General features: G+C 43.5%; 1 protein-coding gene across 1 annotated transcript in view; it reads right to left on the bottom strand.

Moving 5' to 3' along the window:
• Nucleotides 1-17541, bottom strand: part of LOC120045975 (brain-specific angiogenesis inhibitor 1-associated protein 2-like) — a 132839-nt gene that overhangs the window by 42492 nt on the left and 72806 nt on the right. Inside the window, exon 6 of the mRNA XM_038990894.1 lies at nucleotides 2290-2442. Within this exon, the coding sequence (XP_038846822.1) occupies nucleotides 2290-2442 (153 nt within the window). The remainder of the gene's footprint in view (nucleotides 1-2289; nucleotides 2443-17541) is intronic.

A 17541-nucleotide genomic window follows, 5' to 3' on the forward strand; every position in this document is an offset into this window, starting at 1 on the left:
CTCTGCCATATCTGCCATATCACCAAACCAAGACATCCTTCTCTCTCGGCTCTGACAGCTCTTCTACAGTATCTGTTGGCCGGGGAGCTGAAGCAGCCTCATTACCAGTCTAGCAGCCGTTTCAGCACAAAGCTGTCCACCAGCAGCCTCCCAGGATTATAACACTCAAGGCAGCCTGCGACACCATCTGTAGCCTCCAGGCCTTTCCTCCAGCTCTCTCCTCAACTCTGGGTTTCCTGCTCTAGCTTACCTCTGATCAGTTTTATCCCCACACCCACATGTTGTCGTTAAAGCTTTCTGAGTTTAACACAGGCTGTAATACTCAGCAGGGTTGCCAGATTTCTCCATAAACTGCACTCTTAGAACCATTTTGGAACCCTTTTTTCTTTGGCTGTCCCCATAGGAGAACACATTAGTGTTCCATGTAGAACCCTTTTGGGTTCCATGTTGAACCATATGTGGAAAAGGTTCTACATGGAACCCAAAAGGGTTCTACCTTGAACCAAAATGATTCTACCTAAAACCAAAAAGGGTTCTTGAAAAGGGTTCTCCTATGAGGACAGCAGAAGAACACATTTAGGTTCTAAATAGCACATTGAGTGTGCCCATTGATACCAAATAACAATTACATTTGTTTGACTGTCAGACAGTATTTATCCAAGTGACATATCTCCCGAGTGGTGCAGCGGTCTAAGGCACTGCATCTCAGTGCTAGAGGCGTCACTACATACCCTGGTTCAATTCCAGGCTGTATCACAAATGGGCGTGATTGGGAGTCCCATAGGGCGGCTCACATTTGGCCCAGCGTCATCTAGGTTAGGGCTTGGCCGGTGTGGGCTGTTATTGTAAATAAGAATTTGTTCTTAACTGACTTGCCTAGTTAAATAAAGGTTCAATTAAAACAAAATATCCTTCAATCTTTGTTACTATTTGTCTCTGTCCATAGCGTACATAAATATGTCTACCCATGTTGTCTTCCTTATCGCATTCTGTGTACCAGTCAGAGTGCTCCTCCTTGGTCTCTCTCTGTTGGTGGACCGGATAGCGGTGCCAGAAGGTGACTAAGCTCCCAGTTGGCAGTATTGCCTAGGTAATGTACCGTGTGTTGTGTGCGTGGGAGTGTGGCCTGTGGAGCACCTTGCCAGAGAGATGATATAAACTCCACTGGCAGATGGTCTGCCTCTTCATCTTTCATCTCAATACACTTCTTCAACCTGCTCGTTTCAGTTCCCCTGCTCCTACTCTGTCACCTTCATTATGGCTGTCTTATACATGGAGGGCGCGACCATACCATATTAAGTTGGAGTGTTCTACAGTGTGGACTAGAGAGAGAGTGAGAGACAGAGAGAGAGAGAGACAGACAGAGACAGAGACAGAGAGAGGGAAGAAGGAAAGACGGAGAGAGAGAGAGGGAGGGAGAACCTGTCTGAAGAGTGGGTCCTCTCTCGCCCACTCCTCCTATGTGACTCACACAATACGCCCTCAATCGTTCTGTCTTTGTCTCCCTACAACTTCTTTTCATATACAATCTCTCGTTCTCCATATTTCCCTTTTCACAGAGTCTTTCGAAATCGCTTCTAAACTAATTCTCTCTCCCCCTCCTTTCTTTCTCTCTCCGCTCTCTTCATCTTTCCCTTGATCTCAAACTCTCTCTCTCTATCTCTCTCTGGTTCCTCTCTATTCCTCTCTCGCTCTCTCTTTCTTCTCTTTCTCTCTCAGCACATCAGTATTGTCTATAGACAGTCAGCCCCCACACATTCTCCCCCTGGTGATTCAAACCTGGACTACAGTGTACTTGTGGAAGTGGGACACCCTTCCCTTCCTATCCTCTCCTCCTCTCACTTTCCACTGCTCAGTCTTTCAGCATTCTCTCACCCCCCTTCCACTCCTCTCCTCCTCACTCCTCCTGCTCTCCTTCACCTCCCACTGCTCATTGTCTCAGCCCCCCCCCTTCCCCTCCTCACCCCTCCTCTCCTTTCTTCTCCTCCACCTCTCCTCTCTCTTCCCACTACTCAGTCTATCAGCTCCCCTCATCCCCATCCCCTCCTCTCCTCCTCACCCCCATCCCCTCCTCTATTTTCCTCCACCTCTCTCATCTCACTGCTCAGTCTCTAGATAGCACCTTCTAGATAGTGTAGGGTGGACAAATGTCAGTAACTTTCCCAAAAGTTTTTCCAGAAATTCTGATTGGAGGATTTCCTCCCTGCCTATTCCCTTCGGATCTTAACCAGGAGAGTTTCCAACCCTAGGTACAGAAACTGTTGACATGTAGATGTAGACTTTGCTTACTTTGCTGTGGTAGGAGCTGTTGTTCTTGGCCACGGCACACTGTCTATCCACCAGGAAACAGTACCTCCTCCTCTCCTCTGACAGTGCATTCTTGTAGCCCTCTGCTGTGTACTGGTCCAGGTCACTCTGCTTGCTGCTGATGGTCTCAACATACTGAGGAGAGAGAGAGAGGGAGGGAGGAGCAGGGGGACGGGATGAGCAGAAGCCATAAGGATAGCGTATCATGAAGTTGCCCCTAGGTTGCCCCTAGGTCTAGAATCTTTACACCGATCTAAGGTCAGTTTTGTGTGTGTGTGTGTGTATGTGTGTGCATGTGTTTATGTCTCAATGGTTAAGGCTAGTATTGTCTTATTTCCTAGACACAGTATGTATTTAGGAGCAACATTTGTGTCTGCTTGAATCTTCCCACCTAAACGGATTCAAGCAGTTGATAGATTTAATTTAGCTAACTAAATGTACAGTACGCGTCAACTTGTGTCAACTTGTGTGGACCTAGAATAAGGTGTCAGCAGCTAAACCAGTGGGACAATATTGACAGAATAGCACGTAAACATTCTATATATTCTAATTCACTGCTAAACAATGAATGGTACACAATGGAGCACTAATTCCCCAGTGGTACACAATGGAGCACTAATTCCCCAGTGGTACACAGTGGAGCACTAATTCCCCAGTGGTACACAATGGAGCACTAATTCCCCAGTGGTACACAATGGAGCACTAATTCCCCAGTGGTACACAATGGAGCACTAATTCCCTAGTGGTACACAATGGAGCACTAATTCCGTTGTGGTACACAATGGAGCACTAAATCCCCAGTGGTACACAATGGAGCACTAATTCCCTAGTGGTACACAATGGAGCACTAATTCCCCAGTGGTACACAATGGAGCACTAATTCCCTACTGGTACACAATGGAGCACTAATTCCCTAGTGGTACACAATGGAGCACTAATTCCGTTGTGGTACACAATGGAGCACTAATTCCCTAGTGGTACACAATGGAGCACTAATTCCCCAGTGGTACACAATGGAGCACTAATTCCCTAGTGGTACACAATGGAGCACTAATTCCCTAGTGGTACACAATGGAGCACTAATTCCCCAGTGGTACACAATGGAGCACTAATTCCGTTGTGGTACACAATGGAGCACTAATTCCGTTGTGGTACACAATGGAGCACTAATTCCCTAGTGGTACACAATGGAGCACTAATTCCCTAGTGGTACACAATGGAGCACTAATTCCCTAGTGGTACACAATGGAGCACTAAATCCGTTGTGGTACACAATGGAGCACTAATTCCCCAGTGGTACACAATGGAGCACTAATTCCCTAGTGGTACACAATGGAGCACTAATTCCCCAGTGGTACACAATGGAGCACTAATTCCCTAGTGGTACACAATGGAGCACTAATTCCCTAGTGGTACACAATGGAGCACTAATTCCCTAGTGGTACACAACGGAGCACTAATTCCCTAGTTGTACACAATGGAGCACTAATTCCCTAGTTGTACACAATGGAGCACTAATTCCCTAGTTGTACACAATGGAGCACTAATTCCCTAGTGGTACACAACAGAGCACTAATTCCCCAGTGGTACACAATGGAGCACGAATTCCGTTGTGGTACACAACGGAGCAACGGAACTTTGAGAAACAAAAAAATCATCATAACTCTCACGCAGATCGGTAGAAATGGTAGGCTAAATTGCAAGCTTCCCAAACTCACGAGCTGCCTATGTTCTTTACTATAACATGCATTGATTCTGTTCTCTCCTGTTGCAACAAGCATCTCTCTCTCTCTCATCTGTCACACGTTTCTGATGTGTGATGTACAGTGTACAGTATGTACGCTGTGTCGTCGATGAAAACACCATCTGGGAAACACATCTGTGCATCAGCCACAGGGAGGAGCTACTGAGTCAGTTACACCACAGATATCACACCCACATCTATCAAAGAGAAGGACTACCTGTACCTGGTACCCACACACGCTGTGAAAAAGAACAGAAATTCGACAGGGAAGGATCATGCATTTTCTGATGCCTCCATATATGGCTACCCTGCTGTGACTGGTGACTTAAATAGACTTTAGCACAGGTATCCCAGGACAAATGACATGGACACAGAAAGAGGTGAAATACAAAAAAAAATAAACAGATGAAAAACTGCAGGAGAAGATGGAAGATGGAAATGGATGTGGGGGTTGTTACATGTATCACGGAGAGAGAGGGGAATGACAGATCGATAGCATGCTAAAGCACACAGATTATTATTATGGCGGTGTGGTGCCAAAGGCTTAGGGTGTGTGTGAGTGAGTGAGTGAGTGAGTGAGTGAGTGAGTGAGTGAGTGAGTGAGTGAGTGAGTGAGTGAGTGAGTGAGTGAGTGAGTGAGTGAGTGAGTGAGTGAGTGAGTGAGAGAGAGAGAGAGAGACAGAGAGAGAGAGACAGAGAGAGAGAGAGAGAGAGACAGAGAGAGAGAGAGAGACAGAGAGAGAGAGAGAGACAGAGAGAGAGAGAGAGACAGAGAGAGAGAGAGAGAGAGAGAGAGAGAGAGAGAGAGCTTGTCCACAGAGAGAGAGAGAGAGTCCGGGAATGTTTTAATAAACGCTGTGGGTACAACATCACCGATGCACTTGCTAATAAACTCGGTCACCGAATCAGCGTATTCGTCAATGTTGTTGTTCGACGCTATGCGCAACATATCCCAGTACACGTGATCGAAGCAATCTTGAAGCGTGGAATCAGATTGGTCGGACCAGCGTTGAACCGACCTGAGCGCGGGAGCTTCCTGTTTTAGTTTCTGTCTATAGGCAGGGAGCAACAAAATTAAGTCGTGGTCAGCTTTTCCGAAAGGAGGGCGGGGGAGTGCGTCGCGGAAGTTAGAATAACAATGATTCAGGGTTTTACCAGCCTTGGTTGCACAATCGATGTGCTGATAGAATTTAGGGAGTCTTGTTTTCAGATTAGCCTTGTTAAAATCCCCAGCTACAATGAATGCAGCCTCGGGATATGTGGTTTCCAGTTTACATAGAGTCAAATGAAATTCGTTCAGGGCCATCGATGTGTTTGCTTGGGGGGAATATATGCGGCTGTGATTATAATTGAAGAGAATTCTCTTGGTAGATAATGCGGTCGGCATTTGATTGTGAGGAATTCTAAGTCAGGTGAACAGAAGGACTTGAGTTCCTGTATGTTGTTATGATCACACCACGTCTCGTTAATCATAAGGCATACCTCCCCGCCCTTCTTCTTACCAGAAAGATGCTTGTTTCTGTCGGCGCGATGCGTGAAGAAACCAGCTGGCTGTACCGACTCTGATAGCGTGTCTCGAGTGAGCCATGTTTACGTGAAGCAAAGAACGTTACAGTCTCTTATGTCTCTCTGGAATGCTATCCTTGCTCGGATTTCATCTACCTTGTTGTCAAGAGACTGGACATTGGCGAGTATAATGCTAGGAAGTGGTGCGCGATGTGCCCGTCTCCGGAGCCTGACCAGAAGACCGCTTCTGGTGGTTCCAGACTTATTCCATTTAAAAATTATGGAGACCACTGTGTTCTTGGGGACCATCAATGCTGCATAAATGTTTTGGTACCCTTACCCAGATCTGTGCCTCGACACAATCCTGTCTCGGAGCTCTACGGACTCCTTTGACCTCATAGCTTGGTTTTTGCTCTGACATGCACTGTCAAAATAAAATAAATTTTCAAAAAAATAATAAAAAAAATCTAACTTTATTGGTCACACACATTTTTATCAGATGTTATTGCGGATGTAGTGAAATGCTTGTGTTCCTAGCTCCAACAGTGCATTAATATCTAACAATTCACAACAATACACACAAATCTAAAAGTGAAATAATGGAATTAAGAAATATAGAAATATTAGGACGAGCAATGTCGGAGTGGTATTGACTAAAATTCAGTAGAATAGAATACAGTATATACAGTACATATGAAATGAGTAAAGCAGTATGTAAACATTATTAAAGTGACTAGTTTTCCATTATTAAAGTGACCAGTGATTCCATGTCTATAGAGCAGCAGCCTCTAAGGGTCAGGGTTGAGTAACTGGGTGGTAGCTGGCTAGTGATGGCTATTTAACAGTCTGATGTCCTTGAGATAGAAGCTGTTTTTCAGTCTCTCGGTCCCAGCTTTGATGCACCTGTACTGGCCTCGCCTTCTGGATGATACCAGGGTGAACAGGCCGTGGCTCGGGTGGTTGATATCCTTGATGATGTTTTTGGCCTTCCTGTGACATCGGGTGCAGTAGGAAGGCCAAAAAGATCATTGAGGACATCAACAACCTGAGCCATGGCCTGGTCACCCTATATAGACAGGTCTGTGCCTTTCCAAATCATGTCCAATACATTTTATTATCCACAGGTGGACGCCAATCAAGTAGAAACATCTCAAGGATGATCAATGGAAACAGGACGCACCTGAGCTCAATTTCGAGTCTCATAGCAAAGGGTCTGAATACTTAAATGTATGTAAATAAGGTATATCATTTTTTTAACTGAAAACATGTTTTCAGTTTGTCATTTTGGGGTATTGTGTGTAGCTTGCTGATGAAATAAATGTATCTAATCCATTTTAGAATAAGGCTGTAACGTAACAAAATGTGGAAAAAGTCAAGGGGTCTGAATACTTTCCAAAGGTATATATGTATAGGTGAATATAAAGTATTTACTATTTTATTTATGCTATACTGTATTATACTATATTACTATTTATATTACTATTTTTGACAAGCTCTGCAACATCCAACCAACAGATATGATAGACATGACATGTTACTTCTATCACAGCATTTTCGTCCGATATTGTTATCATGCAAACTATTTCTGCCGAGAACATACCGTACGAATACCTGTAGCATGTTGTGGAAATTCATACTGAGAGAGACTTTGTCATTTCTTCAACCAATCATCTTTATTTAATATTGATTAATTATTGCAATAATGAAGCTGTTGACCCCACACTTTAAAATGTGTTGCCGAGGCTTAATCTTTACAGAAATGCAGAGTTCTTTATATAGTAGATCTAAAAATGCTTAGTCATGGCTGGTTCCACCCCTCCCATGCAGAATGGGGCATCACAAGCCACTCTGGGTTCATCCGGTCATTATCTGCACGGGGGGTTATTTTAACCTCCACCCGGCTTAGTCTCAATGATGCAAGGATGATTTTGAGACAATGAGGGATTGTTCTACTCCTAAACTATCTCTAGTAAAACCCATTATTGACCATATGCCCAGATTAGCTGCAGGGAGCTAAAGTGGAGACCATAAAAACACAGCATTAGTAAAACAAAAATGTGTTACTATTTGTTAAGTGTTAATTGTTAAATATCAAACAAATCAGGTAAATACGTAACAAAAAAAAGATCTGGAATAGTTCAGGCCGTAGATTAGATGCTTGATATAGTCCGACAGTACATTAAAGTACATGTTCTCTACTTGCTGTTCAGTTTATGATAGCAGTATTTCAGCTTTTATCTGCCAAGTATGGCTTAAATGTCATGTAATATCATTTTATCTGAATAATTAAAGTACTATTAATACATTTAGCATTTGGTGGGGGTCTCCATGTTGTGATCTCTCTCTCTCGCTCTGTACAGTAAAATCTAATAGTGCGTGAGAGGAACTTCTCAGCTGTCAATCAAACAGGCCATGCCATACACACACAGCCTGGGGGTGACTCTCAATTGTATTTCCTTAATACCTTGTGTCCTACCTCTTGTCCTTAACAAAACGTGGAGAAAAACATTGAAGGTTCCTATACGTTCTGGCTTTGTCCCTGAATCTAACTGTAGTCGACCCAGAAGCCTTAACGGTGGTGGTGGGGGAACATGGGACTCCTGGTTTGTGTTGACAGCAAGCAGATTCAACAGGAAGAGAAAGGGGGCTGAGCTCGAGGGGTTTCAGGGGGCTAAGAACAAAGTGTCATATGTAAGGAATATAACATGACTCGATCACGAGTCACATGTCTGGGAATGAAGGATTTGGGAGGATTTGGAATAGAGAGTATAAAACAATATATTTTATATTATGCCCCTTGATACAGGCTTTAGTCTAACAATGGAGAGAGAGAAGAGAGATCTGAAAAGGAAATGTCAAACCTCAGCTAAATGGATTACGAAATACAAATGGCTCCATACTGAAATGTATGTCAACGGAAATGTCAGATTCCATGAAGGTAAACTTTTAAAACTAGATTATTAACCAGTCAGTTCCTTGATACCTGCAGTACAAAGAGATTAGTTTAATATTGACTCAAATGGAACTTGATTCCTAGAATCATCTTTAATTTATGTCAAGCCGAGGACTAAGCTTGATCTTTTGTCAGACTGTCAGAGCACAGCTTCCTCTGATGTTGTGGAGTTCCTCCCTACAAAACACTAAGAATTTACATCCAACTGACTTATTAACATGACAACAAGAAATGGGTCATTCAGAAAAGAGATCACACAGTGGAACAGAGAGGGATGGAGAAATAAAAGGGGGAATGAGAGAGAGAAAGAGGAGTGTAGAGAGGGTGAGAGCAGGAGAGAGAAAGAGAGAGTTGGGGGAAAGAGGAAGGGAGAGACTGGTTTGAATAATTGAAGAAAATAACAGAACTGCAGCAGAACAGAACAAACCCAGCCCCCCCCCCCCTCTTTCTCATTTTCCCTCCCTCCCTCTCTCGATCTTTCTCTCTCTAACGTTCTGCTCTGTCTGTCTCTACAGAGACTGAGTCAGCAGTGGCACCATAGCATCTCTTTCATTCTCCCCAGATCAGCCTGAGGGACTGGGGCCCTCAGTAGTCAACATACACACTGCCTCTGTGTTTCTCTCTGACGCACTACCATCCCATCAGCTCTGACGCCATCAAGCTAACGGTTCCAATGCAGAGGGAACTGAACTGTGTGTGTGTGTGTGTGTGTGTGTGTGTGTGTGTGTGTGTGTGTGTGTGTGTGTGTGTGTGTGTGTGTGTGTGTGTGTGTGTGTGTGTGTGTGTGTGTGTGTGTGTGTGTGTGTGTGTGTGTACTTGTGTTCGTGTGGCATGAGTCAATTCGATCTCTCTTGTTTTCACACGGCAGCACCATGTGCAGTTTCACTCTCACAGAGTTGTTATTATAACTTGCTAATGAGCCGTTTGATTGGCTTTACCACTCTGCTCACATTGTAAATCCCCCAGAGGCTGTAGGGATGAAACATGGGCTGATGTGGTTTGTTTCTACTATTTAGAAACTGAGACATTCTGTGATCGTTCCTCCTCACAGTTACCAGAGCCTAAGGCAGCAAGAGAGAGCAGAAGAAGAAGAGAGGCTGAGAGAGAGAGAGACAGAGAGAAAGAGACAGAGACAAAGAGACAGAGAGAGACTAAACCTTCCATAAAAAGCCATCACCTACAGAGAAATTAACCCAGAGAAGAGCCCCCTAAGCAAGCTGGTCCTTGGGCTTTGTTTACAAACATAAACAGACCCCATAGAGCCCCAGGGCAGCAACACAATTAGACCCAACCAAATCATGAGAAAACACAAAGATAATTACTTGATACATTGGAAAGGTTTTACAAAAAAACAGAGCAAACTAGAATGCTATTTGGCCCTAAACAGAGAGTACATAGTGGCAGAATACCTGACCACTGTGAATGACCCAAAGTTAAGGAAATCTTTGACTATGTACAGACTCAGTGAGCATAGCCTTGCTATTGAGAAAGGCCGCCAAAGGCAGACCTGGCTCTCAAGAGAAGACAGGCTATGTGCACACTGCCCACAAAATGAGGGGGAAACTGAGCTGCACTTCCTAACCTCCCGCCAAATGTATGACCATACATTCAAAAAATGTGTGGTTCAACAAGAGTTTTTCTAAGATCCTCAAAGTTCTTCAAATAACCTTAGGGTTCTTGGCATTGAAATGCCCCCCAATAGGTTCTTCCAAGAACCCCATAGAAGGTGGGGTTCATCAAGGAACCACCTTAGTTGGTGGGGGTTCTTGCAGGAACCTAACAGCCCAACTGAAACATTTTGATTTGAAAGGACAGCAGGAGTAGGCACTTAACTGAACAATGTAAAGATCTCCTCAATTTAAGGTTTGACCCTTGAATGATCTAAATTGATATTGTTTTATGATGATACCATCTCTCTTTTCATATTTGTGCCAATCTTTCTAAAACAGAAAATGGACACATTTCAATGGATATCAATCAACAAAGAGGTAAGAATATGTAGGCTATAAGAATATGTTGAAGACTAGCTGTATTGTGTGCTGATGACTGAACTGCTCACTTTTGTGTCTGTGTCTGCAGGTATACAGACAAGGAGGCATACAAAGGTATGTCAATTGGTATTGGTATGTTATGCAGATCACAAGGTATGTGTATGAAAACCATTATCAAAACAGTTTTTTTCATTCATATTCACCACAAATACCAAGGTTCTGTCGTGTGCATGTTTTGTTAATCATCTGTATATTACTATTTTTTGGATTCACAGACTTAACCCTCCCTACACCTCTGATTAATATAACAGGAAACCTGTTTGATTACCATGCACTGCAAAATCATTCTGGCTATGGATTCTGAGAACATCAACACATTAACATCAACACGCCAGAGGATATTAACATTGAACTTGGGACTCGCTGGGAGTTTACCTCATATTTAGATTTTTTAATTCTGCTTTGTCACTAAAATCATAATAAAAACTGATAACTAAAAGATAGAGCACTCATTATGCATTTGGGTCCCAAGGTTTTTATATGACCAATCATATCAAGTAGTTCCAATGACACATTTTGACGCGAGCCACCCTTGCTTTGTGGCGTCCTTCAACAAAGATGGCTGACAAAACATTATGGTGGAACCAGGTGTAAGTTGTTATAACGTCATAACGAGTCAAGCAAAACATTTACAATTGAGAGGAATATGTTAGTTAATGTAGAGACAAACGTTTGTGCATATTTTTTTGTCATAAAGTTAATTTATGAAAATCGCTATTTAGCAAGTTGTCTGACTAGCTAACATTAGCCAGCTAGCTAGTGTTAGGAGAATGAATTTGTCATTTGTGTTGTTTAATGTTTTAGTGACTCCTGAGAAAACCAGCAAACCAGGCTGTCGTCTTGTGAAACAGTGGATGTAAAGAATCTAGCTAGCTAAAGCATTTACTGTAAATTTACAATTGTGTAAGCTTGCCTTGCAATGCAGCTGAAGTAACATAGCTAACTATTTACTTGCTTATTGTGTAGTGGAGGATAAAAATAACTGTATGCCTGTGGATGTGTAGCCAGTTACAGTATGTAGCCGATCTGTGTATGGACCCCAAAACGTTAGGTTCTGAACTAATATTCATACAGATCTATGAACCAAGTTATAATAGTTGTTGTATCAACTTCAAGTCTGAATGGCATTAATGAAGAATATGGATAGAGTAGAATATATATTTTTTTACATTTTTTTATTTCACCTTTATTTAACCAGTTATTATCGTGACCAGTGAGCTGTGATAAGGTGCAGCTTTACCTAACAAAGACTTATAGATGACCTGGAGCCAGTGGGTCTGGCGACGAATATGCAGCGAGGGCCAGCCAACGAGAGCATACAAGTCGCAATGGTGGGTGGTATATGGGGCTTTGGTAACAAAATGGATGGCACTGTGATAGACTGCATCCAGTTTGCTGAGTAGAGTGTTGGAGGCTATTTTGTAAATTACATCGCATGAAGTCGAGGATCAGAAGAATAGTCAGTTTTACGAGGGTATGTTTGGCAGCATGAGTAAAGGAGGCTTTGTAGCGAAATAGGAAGCCGATCCTAGATTTAATTTAGGATTGGAGATGTTTAATATGAGTCTGGAAGGAGAGTTTACAGTCTAGCCAGACACCTAGGTATTTGTAGTTGTGCAGTTGTAACAGTTTGGGTCTAGAGTGTCACCCCCTTTAAAGAGGGGGATGACCACGGCAGCTATCCAATCTTTAGGGATCTCGGACGATACGAAAGAGAGGTTGAACAGACTGGTAATAGGGGTTGCAGCAATGGCGGCGGATAATTTTAGAAAGAGAGGGTCCAGATTGTCTAGCCCAGCTGATTTGTTCAGGTTTTGCAGCTCTTTCAGAACATCTGCTATCTGGATTTGGGTGAAGGAGAAGCTGAGGAGGCTTGGGCAAGTAGCTGCGGGGGGTGCAGAGCTGTTGGCCGGGGTTGGGGTAGCCAGGAGGAAAGCATGGCCAGCCGTCGAGAAATGCTTATTGAAATTCATGATTATCGTGGATTTATCGGTGGTGACAGTGTTTCCAAGCCTCAGTGCAGTGGGCAGCTGCTCCATGGACTTTACAGTGTCCCAAAACTTTTTGGAGTTAGAGCTACAGGATGCAAATTTCTGTTTTAAAAAGCTAGCCTTTGCTTTCCTAACTGACTATGTGTATTGGTTCCTGACTTCCCTGAAAAGTTGCATATCGCGGGGACTATTTGATGCTAGGGCAGTCCGCCACAGGACGTTTTTGTGCTGGTCAAGAGCAGTCAGGTCTAGAGTGAACCAAGGGCTATATCTGTTCCTAGTTCTACAATTTGTGAAAAGGGCATGCTTATTTAAGATGGTGAGGAAATTACTTTTAAAGAACGACCAGGCATCCTCTACTGACGGGATGAGGTCAATATCCTTCCAGGATACCCGGGCCAGGTCGATTAGAAAGGCCTGCTCGCAGAAGTGTTTTAGGGAGCGTTTGACAGTGATGAGGGGTGGTCGTTTGACCGCGGACCCATAGCGAATGCAGGCAATGAGGCAGTGATCGCTGAGATCCTGATTGAAAACATCAGAGGTGTATTTGGAGGGCAAGTTGGTCAGGATAATATCTATGAGGGTGACAGTTGTCAAGACGTTGCCCTCTTTGGGTACAGCAAGCCCCATCCCCCTCTCCCTGCCTCCTACAACTAGGCTTCTGTGGTCAGAGAGGTTGTAAATTCCGGGACGAGATGATCTCCTCATGGCCACAGTATAGAGACAGAGTGAAGTTTCATAGAGAACAAAGGAATTTCTTCCACCTCACAGAACTTGAGGTCCGAACAAAATTTATGTTCCGGAGAAGGTATAAAAGATCGGTGAAGAATCCAGCTACGAACTGGTCCGTTTGGTACAAGTTTGTTAAACTCATGAGAGACGGTGCGGCCACCTTACCATAACGCTGTTTATATAATAGCCTCAGATATGAGGTTTTCATCTAATTGTTGTATAAGATGAATGAGTGAGGATGATACTATTTGTAAAATTGTGTAATGTGATTTTGGACTGTTTAATGAAGGAAACTCCAATTCCCTTTTGAGTTTAACTAAATCAGAGGACCGCCCATGACCACAGTTATGATCGGGCATCCTGGGACAGGCCCTTTTCTGCAACTCCCGAATAAAACCCCAACTTTGAGAAGTTCTCAACAGACCATGTTTTCTCTCAATCACGAGAGGACAAAAGTTGCAGACCAGCTTACCTCGATAAAGAGAGGGCCAAGGTTTGAGACGATTGCTGAATCTTTTAACCATCCCACGTGGTTAAACTCTTAGACTATCGATACCGACAGAATAAGAACAAGTCTTTGACATTAATTACTAGTCTGCAGCTAGGAATTCGGTATCATTGAACGCGAAGAACGACAACCGCCGAAACATCTATCCATAACGACATGAATGAATGTCACTCTGAACTATCCATTCTAACCACGACAGAGAGAGAGAGAGAGAGGACAAAAACTCTCCAACAGAAACTAACTTTTCAACAGAGATCCCGATGACACACTGAGCGTAAATATATACATTGATTGCAATTGTTCCCGAATGAGTGAGCGTTCATGTGCAAAGGATTAGCATTTCAATTGTTATAATTATCAACTGTGTATGGTCTTATCTCAGTCGACCCCCACTTCCCTTTTGTACAACAAGCCGCCATGCCGGTTTATCCCACTAGGGAAACTCCGTTATCATTTCCTTGTAACTATCTACTGTTTGTTTATGCATTTCTGTGAATTATTTAGTAAATAAATGATTTAAGACAATTGATGTATGGATGACTCATAGTGAAGACTGGGTTCGTGCAGATAACCAACAATTTACGACGTTTGGAATGAGACTAACGTGAGGTAAAATAAATAATTAATTAATTCAGAAGACTATTGATCAGATATGAAAATATCTGAAAATTTATATTAGGAAAATTATAACTTTGTAATCTGAATATTTTCCTTGGTGCCCCGACTTCCTAGTTAACTACAGTTACATGATTAATCAGTTTAATCGCGTAATACTAATTACAGAGAATCTTTGATAAAAACTAAGTCTTCATTTAACTTCTTTGATATAGGAGGCAGCATTTTCACTTTTGGATGAATTGCGTGCCCATACTGAACTGCCTCCTACTCTGTCCCAGATGCTAATATATGCATATTATTATTACTATTGGATAGAAAACAGTCTGAAGTTTCTAAAACTGTTTGAATGATGTCTGTGAGTATAACAGAACTCATATGGCAGGCAAACACCTGAGAAAAAATCCAAACAGGAAGTGAAAATTCTGAGGCTGGTCGATGTTAAACTCATCGCCTATTCAATTCCCTGTCATATATGGATCTGTTTGCACTTCCTACGCCTTCCACTTGATGTCAACAGTCGGTAGAACGTTGAATGAAGTTTATACTGTGTTGTGGGACCGGATGAGAGGGGAATGAGTCAGTGGTCTGGCAGATTGCCAGTTCCTGGTCATGCGCTTTCCTCATGATATCGCCTTGCGTTCCATAACTTCTACATACATGAAGGAATGCTCCGGTTGGAACGTTATTGGATATATATGATAACAACATCCTGAAGATTGATTCTCTACTTACTTTGACCAGTTTATTCAACTTGTAATAAAACTTTTTGAAGTTTTCGTCCGACGTTTGACTGCATCTGTGCGAGCGTTTGGACACGTGTACTACACATGCTAGCAAAAGTAGCTACTTGGACATAAGTAATGGACATTATCGAACAAAATAATAATTTATTGTGGAACTAGGATTCCTTGGAGTGCATTCTGATGAAGATGATCAAAGGTAAGGGAATATTTATGATTGACTCCAACATGGCGGAGAAATGTTGTTAAATCTGAGCGCCGTCTCAGATTATTGCATGGTGTGCTTTTTACGTAAAGTTTTTTTTAAATCTGACACAGCGGTTGCATTAAGAACAAGTGTATCTTTAATTATATGTAAAACATGTATCTTTCATCAAAGTTTATGATGAGTATTTCTGTTATTTGATGTGGCTCTCTGCAATTTCTCAGGATATTTTGGAGGCATTTCTGAACATGGCGCCAATGTAAACCGAGATTTGTGGATATCAATATGCACATTATCGAACAAAACATAAATGTATTGTGTAACATGATGTCCTATGAGTGTCATCTGATGAAGATCAAAGGTTAGTGATTAATTTTATCTCTATTTCTGCTTTTTGTGACTACTATCTTTTGCTGGGAAAATGGCTGTGTTTTTCTGTGGCTATGTACTGAGCTAACATAATCGTTTGGTGTGCTGTCCCCGTAAATCCTTTTTGAAATCAGACACGTTGGCTGGATTCACAACATGTGTAGCTTGAATTAGGTGTCTTCATGTGTGATTTCATTAAAGATTGATTTTTATAGTAATATATTTGAATTTGGCGCGCTACATTTTTTCTGGCTTTTGGCCAAGTGGGACGCTACCGTCCCACATATCCCAGAGAGGTTGACAGTCTGATGGCCTTGAGATAGAAGCTGTTTTTCAGTCTCTCGGTCCCTGCTTTGATGCACCTGTACTGACCTCGCCTTCTGGATGATAGCGGGGTGAACAGGCAGTGGCTCGGGTGGTTGTTGTCGTTGATGATCTTTATGGCCTTCCTGTGACATCGGGTGGTGTAGGTGTCCTGGAGGGCAAGTAGTTTGCCCCCAGTGATGCGTTGTGCAGACCTCACTACCCTCTGGAGAGCCTTACGGTTGTGGGCGGAGCAGTTGCCGTACCAGGCGGTGATACAGCCCGACAGGATGCTCTCGATTGTGCATCTGTAGAAGTTTGTGAGTGCTTTTGGTGACAAGCCGAATTTCTTCAGCCTCCTGAGGTTGAAGAGGCGCTGCTGCGCCTTCTTCACAACGCTGTCTGTGTGGGTGGACCAATTCAGTTTGTCCATGATGTGTACGCCGAGGAACTTAAAACTTACTACCCTCTCCACTACTGTCCCGTCAATGTGGATAGGGGGTTGCTCCCTCTGCTGTTTCCTGAAGTCCACAATCATCTCCTTTGTTTTGTTGACGTTGAGTGTGAGGTTATTTTCCTGACACCACATTCCGAGGGCCCTCACCTCCTCCCTGTAGGCCGTCTCGTCGTTGTTGGTAATCAAGCCTACCACGGTAGTGTCGTCCACAAACTTGATGATTGAGTTGGAGGCGTGCATGGCCACGCAGTCGTGGGTGAACAGGGAGTACAGGAGAGGGCTCAGAACGCACCCTTGTGGGGCCCCAGTGTTGAGGATCAGCGGGGTGGAGATGTTGTTACCTACCCTCACCACCTGGGGGCGGCCCGTCAGGAAGTCCAGTACCCAGTTGCACAGGGCGGGGTCGAGACCCAGGGTCTCGAGCTTGATGACGAGTTTGGAGGGTACTATGCTGTTAAATGCTGAGCTGTAGTCGATGAACAGCATTCTCACATAGGTATTCCTCTTGTCCAGATGGGTTAGGACAGTGTGCAGTGTGGTTGCGATTGCGTCGTCTGTGGACCTATTGGGGCGGTAAAGCAAATTGGAGTGGGTCTAGGGTGTCAGGTAGGGTGGAGGTGATATGATCCTTGACTAGTCTCTCAAAGCACTTCATGATGACGGAAGTGAGTGCTACAGGGCGGTAGTCGTTTAGCTCAGTTACCTTAGCTTTCTTGGGAACAGGAACAATGGTGGCCCTCTTGAAGCATGTGGGAACAGCAGACTGGGATAAGGATTGATTGAATATGTCCATAAACACACCAGCCAGCTGTTCTGCGCATACTCTGAGGACGCGGCTGGGGATGCCGTCTGGGCCTGCAGCCTTGCGAGGGTTAACACGTTTAAATGTTTTACTCACGTCGGCTGCAGTGAAGGAGAGTCCGCAGGTTTTGGTAGCGGGCCGTGTCAGTGGCACTGTATTGTCCTCAAAGCAAGCAAAGAAGTTATTTAGTCTGTCTGGGAGCAAGACATCCCATGATGACGTGTGGAAGAGGGAAAGGAATGAGATGGGAACAGC

This window comes from Salvelinus namaycush, chromosome 4 (genome assembly GCF_016432855.1).
Source record: "Salvelinus namaycush isolate Seneca chromosome 4, SaNama_1.0, whole genome shotgun sequence".
In the NCBI taxonomy this organism is placed as follows: domain Eukaryota; kingdom Metazoa; phylum Chordata; class Actinopteri; order Salmoniformes; family Salmonidae; genus Salvelinus; species Salvelinus namaycush.